Source organism: Myotis daubentonii, chromosome 6 (genome assembly GCF_963259705.1).
Source record: "Myotis daubentonii chromosome 6, mMyoDau2.1, whole genome shotgun sequence".
Classification (NCBI taxonomy): domain Eukaryota; kingdom Metazoa; phylum Chordata; class Mammalia; order Chiroptera; family Vespertilionidae; genus Myotis; species Myotis daubentonii.
This window is the reverse complement of record NC_081845.1, coordinates 17,278,577-17,289,420: the sequence shown is the minus strand read 5'-3', so window position 1 is coordinate 17,289,420 and position 10,844 is coordinate 17,278,577. Positions and strand designations below refer to the sequence as shown.

At 39.0% G+C, this 10,844-nt stretch overlaps 1 protein-coding gene across 7 annotated transcripts in view; it reads right to left on the bottom strand.

Annotated features, from left to right (window-relative positions):
- Positions 1 to 4,711: 4,711 nt before the first annotated feature.
- The window catches only part of NCOA7 (nuclear receptor coactivator 7), a 113,220-nt gene continuing 107,087 nt past the window's right edge, over positions 4,712 to 10,844 (bottom strand). For all 7 annotated transcript variants that reach the window (XM_059700256.1, XM_059700258.1, XM_059700257.1 and 4 more), the window contains 3 exons: positions 8,155 to 8,250; positions 7,446 to 7,519; positions 4,712 to 6,835 (listed from right to left, as the gene is read on the bottom strand). In XM_059700256.1, the coding sequence (XP_059556239.1) occupies positions 6,700 to 6,835; positions 7,446 to 7,519; positions 8,155 to 8,250 (306 nt within the window). In that variant the 3' untranslated portion in view covers positions 4,712 to 6,699. The remainder of the gene's footprint in view (positions 6,836 to 7,445; positions 7,520 to 8,154; positions 8,251 to 10,844) is intronic.

Here is a 10,844-nt window from a genome sequence, read left to right as displayed (position 1 = left end):
AATCTCTTTACTCATACCCAAAACCCCCAACTTTTCTCACCACTGTGTCTTTTGAAACTCTTTCCACTATAAAGGCACAATTTCACTGTAAGTATTCTAAATCTATAACCTCAACCTCTTCACCGAACCATACCTTCACCTCTTTTAACTGAACTCTGGCATTCCATCAAGACGTCACTTCCCTGAGACCTGACAAACAAAAATGTCTTTTCTCCCCACCTTCCAACATGCTAAGAGATTTGGAAGCACTGTTGGCACTCTCTGAGTTTCTAACTGCCAGTTCCAGGTGGCTCCATTTCTACCGGTATGCAGCTTCCCACTCTCTGCCCCCTTTTGAATTGCATGCTATAGCATGAAGCATAGTCACCATCATCCACTGGGTTCTAGGCCACTGCCTCTGATGCACAGAAAGCTTCAGCACCTGACCCACAGATGCTGCCAAACTCCAGCTGTTATCTCAGGCAACAGCCTTGGCATCCGAGTCACAGCTTCTCAAGCACCTGGATTCCAGCACCCTTTGCCTCCATTCCTCTTCAACATAGCTCATTCCTGTGGCAAAATCCTAACTTTATGCTTACCCAGAGTCCCTGAAAACCTGAACTTCAATATCTCTCTCTTTTTAAATGTTTTTATTTTTTAATTGCTTAAAATATTACAAAGAGTAGTACATTTGTTTCCTTTTCAATTTCTCTTACAAACCTCGGCAAGCACTCATCCCAGCAACTTTCAAACTCTCCCAACTTCTTAGTACTATCTGTTCTGGATCTTTCTTCAATTCTTTGTCACCCTGCCATGAGCTGGGGAGTCAGGCTCCCTCAATTTGAAGCCCATTTCTACTATTTAGTAGTGATTACACCTTGAACAAGTCCTTCATTTTCCAGGTCCTCCATCTCTTCAATTTGGAAATAATAATGGTTGTGCCTATCTCATGATCACCGCAAGTTATTATGAAGCTTAATTGAGATACTATATGTCAACTGCTGAGAAGACTACCTAGCACACAAGTGTTCAATAAATGTCTACTGTTATTACAACTGAACTGCTTGATGCTGCTTCTATTTTAAAAAATCACATAACCAAATTAATAAGTACCAACACATGCCCAAATCTATAAAACAAAACACAAACCAACACCTTCCTTTTTTCACCCCTCTCTAGATACCGACAATTTAAGGACGACTCTTAGAAAATACCTTTGTAGGGCCTCAAACCCTGTGATTATCATCATGTTAACTATTTGTCCTCCTCGCCAGTAGATAGGATTAACTGACTAATGTCTATTATTCTTAAAGCAGGAACAGCAAGGATTTCATGTGACCTCTTCCCAGAAGACAGACTAGGAGAAACAGGCAGAAGACATGAATAGACATCTGCCAAACAAGAAAACGTGAATGGCTAAGAAACATATTCAAAGATGTTAATAGATAGTAGAGACTTGTCTTTGTTTGTTGCATGTATTTAACATGCCAGGTGGCTCAACTGGTTGGAGCATCGCCCCATACACCAAAAGGCTGCAGGTTTGATATCCTGTCAAGACATGTGGAGGAGGGAGCTTATCAATGTTTCTTTCTCTCTCTCTCTCTCTCTCTCTCTCTCTCTCTCTCTCTCTCTCTCTCTCTTTCTCAAAATCAATAAGGAAACATATCCTTGGGTGAGGATTAATATATACTCAAATTACACACACATATGACATATGGCTAATTTTGTGAATATATAAAGAAAGCTTACAAATCAGTAAAATAATGAATAATTCAGTAGGAAAATGGACAAAGAACTTGGACAGAATATTCAGGAAAAGAGATATAAACATAGCCAACACATAGAAAGCTGTTCAACATCATTCATAATTAGAAAATTAAAATTAAAATATCATTTTGGCAAAAATTAAAAAGATATTATTACCAGTGTTGGTGAGGCTGTGAGGTAACTAACTGGCATACTCATACACTGTTGGTATAACTAGTATAACTTTTATGGAGGAATAACTAATAGCATCTTTTAAAATAAAAAGCACACTCTTTGACTCACTGCTAAAACTTATCTCAGAAAAATACAATCATAAAAGCACAAATCTTCATATACAAGAGTGTTCATGAAGAATTCTTTGTAATAGCCAAAAAAAAGTTCATTAATGAAGAACTATTTCAGCAATAAAGAATGGGATACATCTACAAATACTGATACAAAATATTGTTCATTATATATTGTTAAATTAAAAAGGAAAATTGAAGAACAGTATGTACAGTATGCTTGTTTATATGAAGAAGATATAGGTAAGTATATATGCATAAAAATACTCGAAAAGGAAATACAAGGAACTTCTTGTGGTTGTTACCTCTGGAAGTGTAGGGAGGGAAATGTTTGCTTTTCATTAAACTCCCTTCTGTGCTGTTTGAAAACTACCATGAACATGTATTAGTTCTATAATTCAAAAAAGAAAGCTTCAGTTAAAAATATCTGAAGAGCAAATGGGAGCCATTGCAATATGTCTGAAAACAAGTTGTTAGAAACTGTGCTGTTGTCTTAGAAGATGAACTTTTCTTTGTAACTTTCACATTATTAGTTGATTCCTCAATTTGAAGGAATTTATCCATTATTTTATCTAATAATAGTAGTGCTTATTTGATGCCAGGTACCATTTTAAGTGCTTTAATCATCATATAGTCATGGGGTGGTTGCTATTATTAGTATCCCCACATTGTAGAGAAGGAAAATGAGGCACATAGAGGTTCAATTACTTAACCAGGTTCTCTTCTCTTATGCCTTTCGATCACCCTTCATTCTAACAGGTTGATGTTGAAACTCTCTCCACATAGAAGCAGGTTGCCTGGGTGTGCAGAACTGCTGTCTGAGGCATTCTTGGTGGTTCCTTGGTGGTTTTGAGACTGGATGCACAATTCTATGTAAAGAATTAAATTGTTTAATCTTCTGTGGTCCCTCATGCGTTGTAGATGGGTTGTGCCTACTGAGGGATATGACATCCTACAGGGCTGCCATGGGCAGTAAACTGTCCCCTGTAAGAACAAAACACATGCCAATGGCTAAGGCATGAAATTTTTGAGACAAGGACTGGGCAGTGGGAGAGGTTTTTATTACTGTTGGTTAGTGATGAGAATCAGTAATCCTATAGAGAGCCAAGTTTTCGGTTTGAAAAGACTCTCAGGGAACGTAGCCTTTTGCTCACTTTATTAACTGACTACGTAAACAGTGAGACACACACCATCATGTTAGGTGGTGTGAAGATCCATAATAACAGAGACAAATCAAAGTACTCAGAACTAAAGGTTCTCTTTTGGTGAGGGAGTAACAGTCTAAGTTCATTGCTGATGAAATATGATTTGGCTGAGCCATCTCTTGATCTTTATCTAGAGCTGTGCTGTTCAATACAGCAGCCACTGACCACATGCAGCTAAATTTAAATGAATTAAAGTGAAATGAATAAAAAATTCAGCTCCTCAATCACCCAGGACCCATTTCAAGTGTTCAAGACTAAAATGGGAGCTAGTTGCTACCATAAAGGACAATGCAAATTCTGGAATGTTTTCATTATTGTAGAATGTTCTAATAAGCAGCATTAATCTAGAAAATAAACAATATGTCACCAAAGATATTCTATAAAGAAACACCATTTTGATGGCTTGATTGACCACACTGAGAGGCCCTATCTAGTTTTTATTTTCAACCGCTGCAGATTTTAAATAGAAGGGATGACAGTAAGAACTTAAGATTTTGGGGGTGAATTATAAAGCCTAATTTGAAGGCACTTTCCTTCAGGGGATCACTATGGGTACTGGTCATAGAAAAGGAGGTGGGAGCAGAGGATGAATGCTCTGAGGTTAGGATTTTCCCTGAATGAGAAGGAGTGTGTGACCTGATTAGGCAGAAGGAAGTGGTTAAAGGTACTTCTGATACTTACACAAGGGGCACATATGGCTGACCTTGTTTCTGGAACTTGCTTTGGTTTCTGGCCTCCTTTTATCTGATTATATTGGTAAAAATTGGTTATGCATCTTAAGTAGACACATCTTAGCTTCCATTTCTCAATGCCTTTCTCAAGAGGAAAGTAGTTGTTTTATTAGTCTTGTTTCACATGCCTCTAAACTTTAGAAGGAATTAAAGCAAGGGAAATCAAATGAAGGGCAATAATACCTCTCACACTAGTTCAGGGTACCCCTAGTGGCTTGTAGCATGGAAATATATCTAAATCTTTTTCAACAGAGTCTGGTGAGACATTTGATTGGCCTCTCCCACCCAAGTCTTTTGATGTAGACTCAAACTGAGGAAGTGAGAATCAATGAAGACTTCCCGAAGTCTTCATCTTTCGGGGTGGCAGACAGGATGCCAAGGAAAGCTGATCAGAGGATAACGTGTCCATTGAAATTAGAAAGTAGGTCAAAAGAGGATGTTAAAAAGAGAAGAAAACTATTCAAAGAATAGCTAGAAGGATAAAACACAGGGAAAGTGGTAGATTTGGGGCCAAGATTGTCCCTAGTAACTACAACAGAGGCAGTTTTCATGAATTGGTGAGAGAAGAGGAGGATGGCTATAGGGATTGAAGAGGGTATTTGCAGGGTGGCATTAAAAATAAAAATAAAAACATGAGTGCTGGACGTTATTTAGTCTTGGCTATTTCATCATCCTCTCACACAAATAAAAACTCTAGTGTCCAATAAATACCGGCTGAATGAATCCTTGGGAAAGAAAATCAGACTGAATGCATAAATTCCTTTATTGAAAATATTGGGCTAGCACTGCATTACATATATTCAATATTCATAAATGAAGGGCCACACATTTCTGATTGGGCAACACTGTTTTAAGTAGAGAACACAGCATCTGGATATGCTCTCACAAGTACGTGTAATATCATGGACTAAACTAGGTAAGAGTGAGCTATATGCAAAATGACTGTTTTGTTTGTTAATAGCATATGGTTGCAAATGGCATAAATGGCAAACGTGATCATCATGAGACATTCCTGATATCTCACACCAACATATGATTTAATGAGCAGATTAAGGTTAAACTGCCAGTATGTTTTTCATCAAGAATTCTCAATAGAAGAACTCAGGAGAAAGCACACCCAGGCTACAGACTTCAGATTCTACAGCATTCATTTAAACTTGTATGGAATGTCAGTGGAGTTAGGTAACTGTTGATCTGACAAAAGGCCACTTGGCAATTTGTTCTCTTTTATAAACAGCCTAAAATAAGAGAATAATCTGAAGGAAATATTCTGCCCACTTAAGGCTTACATTCTAAGAACTGTTTTATTTTTCTAAATGCAGTTATATAAATACTACTTTTGTTATTAATTTTTTCCTTCCGAGATGACTGGGGATGTAATTTATGACAGACCACTTCTCAGCTTTGGCTATTACTTGAACATGTTTTACATTAGCAGTCTTTGGCTTTCATAAAAGTCTGGCAATCAATAATATTGGTTAAACTTTAACAAGGTTTTATTATTATATTTAACAAAACAGTGTTTTATGATGTTAAAAATGGGTTGATGTTAAAAAATAGGCTTTACTTTTTGTTCCAATTTTGGTATGAATGCATTTCTTTGCATTGTTTTTTCTCAAACAAGGGAGTCTAGAGACCAAGACAATTGGGCTAATTTGATATTTCCCATTTGATATAAAATATGCAGAAATTAAAACACTCAGTCCCTTTAAAAACAGAGGCCTGTTTGATAGTGTAAAAACTTGGGGGAAATTATGTGAAAACACTATGAAAATAAAGTTTTTGTTACTAACCACAGATGATTTTATAAGAAACAAACCATTTTCTATTCCAAAGCAGGGTTTGTTCTACTCTAGGTTCATAAAGGTATCCACTTCTGTAAATATCAAGTCATAACTGTGAGAAATGGCTTACTCTTCTTTACACAACTATGTTCAGAGCAAGTAACTAAAAATATACCTTTTTAATGACTACATGGAAAGCTGGCCTATAACAGTCAAATCAATGAACATTGGTGATGAGTTTTCTAAAGTTCACAATTAAGCATATATATCCATGTATATGCTGTTTAAGATCTATCACCCTAAATAATCAGGGCAAAAAAAGCTCAATATAAAACTATATAAATCAAGTGGAATTGTCGCCAAAACATAGCACATTTCTTTATTTCAAGATTTGACACATTAAAAGAAAAAAACTGGCAACACATTTCAGACAATATACTAGAAATAATAAATAAAAGTTTCTTTTAAAAAAAATCATATACAAATTCCCTTGAAGTGCTGTACACTTTCAATTTTTCTAAACGAGACTAACCTTTCCCATGGCAAACTATAGTATGCTGTACATTTTGGTAATGAAAATTATGTTGATAAATACACAAGGCATGTATATATTTCCACAGTATCTTTTTTTTTCACAGTTACCAAAAATAAAAATTGCATTCAACTCATACATCTATAAATACTCTGATTCTTCACCGTATGGATTTGATGAAACTGGGAGTACAAGTCTCTCAACAATCTGGACTTCCAATCTCTCTCGTCAGTGTCTGCCCTCCACAGGCGCCTCCCAGGGTCTCTCTGCAATGTGCTCGTGCTCTGAGATGACGGCAGAAAGAACGCATGGCGGTGGGAGGAGGCAGTCTGGGCTGGGGCTTTGTCCTCCAGCCAGCTTTAGGGGAGCTGACCAAACCCATTCCTTTTAATGTTGTATTTTAAGGCAGCCTGAATTTCACTCGAATGTCCATACCTCGAGGTCCTGAACTATGAAGTCTTCCTTTTTGGAAAGAATATCATTATTGAAAGTGCTACAGGAATTGCTTCGGCCATGGTATAAATCAGCATCTAGCCATAAACCAAACCGTCCCCTGAAAAGGTTAAAAAAAAAAAAAAAGGGTCAAGTCATTTCAATCTCAGGTGGCATACTTTCTGTCCTCCCCTGCCCCGTTCTTCTTTCATTTACGCTACAGAGAGACAAAAACCCTAAACTGCTTGTAAAACAAAGGGTACATTTCCTTTAATTCATTTAAGTGATCTGTCTTTCCTAAAAGGCAAGTGGTAGCAGTGCCTCATTTAGACACATAAATAAACCATTTCGTCTCTCATTCTTTTTTTTTTTTTAAATATATTTTATTGATTTTTTACAGAGAGAAAGGGAGAGAGATAGAGAGTTAGAAACATCGATGAGAGAGAAACATCGATCAGCTGCCTCCTGCACATCTCCCACTGGGGTTGTGCCCGCAACCCAGGTACATGCCCTTGACCGGAATCGAACCTGGCACCCTTCAGTCCGCAGGCCGATGCTCCGTCTACTGAGCCAAACCGGTTTCGGCACATCTCTCATTCTTAATGTCACGGGAGGCCACTGTCCTATCCTAATTAATGTGAGCACCAGGACTAGCTAACATCAGCTGGCACCAAGGTTTTGGTTACCACTCCAGTCAGGTGGTAAATTAGTAACAACAATGAAAACCTTACCCTCCACCACCAAGTTCCAAGGAACTTATGTCTCCATTGATAAAGTATGAGTTTTCTCCACTCCACTTAAAGACCTTAGGATAGAAACACAAGACAGAGAACAGTCATTTTAATCTGGAGTCTTAACAAAAAAAAGAAACATTCGACTATTTCCTCTGGACTACTCATTGGCGAAGAAGCACCTGACTGCTAGGCCGTCTCCACCCCAGGATGAGACCTCCTAAGGCAGCGGTTCTCAACCTGTGGGTTGCGACCCCTTTGGGGGTCGAACGACCCTTTCACAGGGGTCGCCTAAGACCATCGGAAAACACATATATAATTACATATTGTTTTTGTGATTAATCACTATGCTTTAATTATGTTGAATTTGTAACAATGAAGTTGGGGGTCACCACAACATGAGGAACTGCATTAAAGGGTTGCGGCATTAGGAAGGTTGAGAACCACTGTCCTAAGGGGTTATGAAGTCAGAGAGATCTCCCAGGCCATGTTCACTCTGACCTGCAATCCCTCCCTAGACTCCAGAGCAGGCAGAAGAGCAGTTCCCAAGGTCCCTGGAGGGACCCTGAGCAGTTTGTGTACTATAGTCATCCTGTTGACCCAGGCTGGAGGGAGTCCAGATGGGGTCACGGGACAGCTGCTGCTCCAACCTCACCCACACCCATGACACTGTGACACTGGGAAATCAGATATTCTCCTATCCAGGTACCTTGAAATTGGGGCTAAATGTGTAGAGAAAGGTTTCGCCTGTGCCGTAATAGTGGTCACTGAACTTGAAAGGATGAGTGGCATATGCTCCGAAAATCTGTTAAAAAAAAGAGAAAGAAATGTTATCTACTTTCAAACCTAAACCACCCAAAGACTTTCTGAAATGTGTTGACACAATCCTGAGATCTCATTATACCTCTTTCAGCAAAGATCCTTACTAAATTGGAGCTCTTAAATAAGAAGGACCACCAGCACAGAGACACAGCAAATGTCCCCAGCTCTAACTAGAATCCAAGAGGCTCAGAGGCCAACAACTGTTTCCATGTTAAAAGACTTCCAAAGTGCACCAGGGAGACAAGTTTCCTTTAGTGACTGCAGACAACACAATGGGAACATTAAACAACAAGCATCTTGCACGCAGAAATGAGTGGTTGAGAGAACAAAGTCAAATCTTCTTTGTTTTATAAGTGGAACTGTAGCCAGACATTTTCCCAGAGAAAATCAATTTTTCTCTCTTTTGATTTGTAAAAATGAGTTCTCAACATGCTTACTAAAAGTCTATCCTTAACATGACTGATCCCATATATCTTGGTTCAAATTGGCTTTTAAGAAAAAGCCAGCAGTTCCATAGACTACGGGCTTTAAAGGTGATTTTGATGTATTAGAATCAATGGTTCTTCTATTTTTCCTTGTTGGGGGTTGGAAGGAGCAGCATTTTCAGACGTAGCATGTCTGCAGCCTCAGCGTCCTCTGCTTCTGCTCGGATCCGGGTCAGTAGTGCAGGAGTGAGGGTTGGCAAGAGTGAGCCTATGTGTTTTCAAAAATGTAGGTAATTCTGATATAGCTTCTATTCCAAATCCCTATTGAGAAATGCTGCCTTTAAATGGGGGTTAGCTGGAAAATGTAATTTTTCAAAATTATTTTAATTGAATGTTAATCATTGTGGAATCTCAGTTCCTGGCTCCCTGAAATGCTAAAAATTAGGTAGAGGAGAAGTCTAGAAACCCTTTCTAACCAAAGTGCCTCATACTTCCTGCTACCAAACCTTCCCATACTTCCTGCTACCAAACCTTCCCATACTTCCTGCTACCAAACCTTCCCAGTTTGCTGCTAAGAATAAACGAAAGCAAAACTAACAAAAAGGTCAAAAATCCATTTCCCTTCTTCTGGGGATCTTCCAGTAAAAGAGCTAAAATTCAATTGAGCTAGGCATCTATCTTTAAAAGCATGTGCTAAAATATAACAACAAGGGCAATGGCCATCCATGGAAGAGAGTGGGCCCCCTCCTGATCAATGAATAGAAAAAGGCATCCTTACTCTTTTATCCTCCACAAGAGTCTAAATAATTAGATTCTTTCTTTGCTAAACTTTTCTTAGCAACATGGAAATCTGTATAAGGACCAGGATTGGATGAGACTAGGGAATTATTATTGATTTTGTTAGGTACTAGTATATAGCATTGTGGTTATATAAGAAAATGTCCATTTTATATTTTCTATTAACTTTTTAGAAAATTATATAAAATAATATGCACATAATAGTATTTTTGGATCTGTAACACATAAAAATTTAATATATTAGGCAATGTCAGGACACAGGAATCCATGAGAATAACTGAAGCCAGCCAGAAGTGATAAAAGGAAGGTTAATGTAACAAAACTGGTAAATATATATTTGCTCTCCTTTCTTCTTTTAGCTTCTCTATTAGATAAAAAAATTATATAGTCATCATAATAATTTATTGATGGTTTTGTGATATATATCAGTGTAATATGTACAAAAATTACCATAGAAAGTGGAATGATATAAAGGCAGCAACTTTGAGGAGAGCTTCAGAGCTCGGAGTCTTATGCTCTGTCTCGTCCCCTGGAGGTGGAGCTCAGGACTCTGCAGAGCTGGGGGCTAGATAAATGAGCTTGTTTTATGAGCAGGATGCGGGGCAGGCAGAAGCTGGTCTTGGCTCACCTCACCTGACATGACACGTCTGCCCCATAGGCTGAGACAACGGCAGGAGAAACCTCTGTGTTCTCAGCCTGCCAGGCCCCAGGTAGAGCATCTGTCCTATGGGTAGGGGCAGGTGGATGAAGAGAGCCCTTTACCTCTAGGCCACACAGGTATGGAATTTAGCTCCTGAAACGGTGATCTCGGTCAAGCGCTGGGGACCTGCCCCTAGAGAAGGTGTATCATAACCCTGGCCTGGGAGAGGGAGCCCCGCCTTCTGTCTGTCAGTCTGAACTGGGGGTGAGTGGAGGCAGCAGGCTGTGCTTCAAGTGCCACGGAAGCTCACCATTATTACCGAAATTCGTTACATTTGCTTCAATGAATGTTTCTTCACTCGTATGCCCTGAGGACAATTTCCAGAGACTTTATGTGGTGACTATTTTCGTAATTCCCACCAGGATGGCTGTTTCACTGGGGACTGCCTCTGCAGAGCTCCATCCTGCTGCCATTCTGCCTAGGTAATATTTTTATATTAAAATGTTCATTTCCATGTTCTACCATGTTCTCAAACACAGCAAAGCCACAACCTTGCCTTGGGGGTAGATGCGATGGGGTAAGAAAGTTAGTGCTTAGGTGTCTTCAAACAGTACCAGTGGCTTGAGAGTACCAGATTCTGTAAGATCCACCCCCGACAAGCAGTGTAGAGGCCTTCTTTACATATGTGCTAACAGGACGCTGGGTGGAGATGTG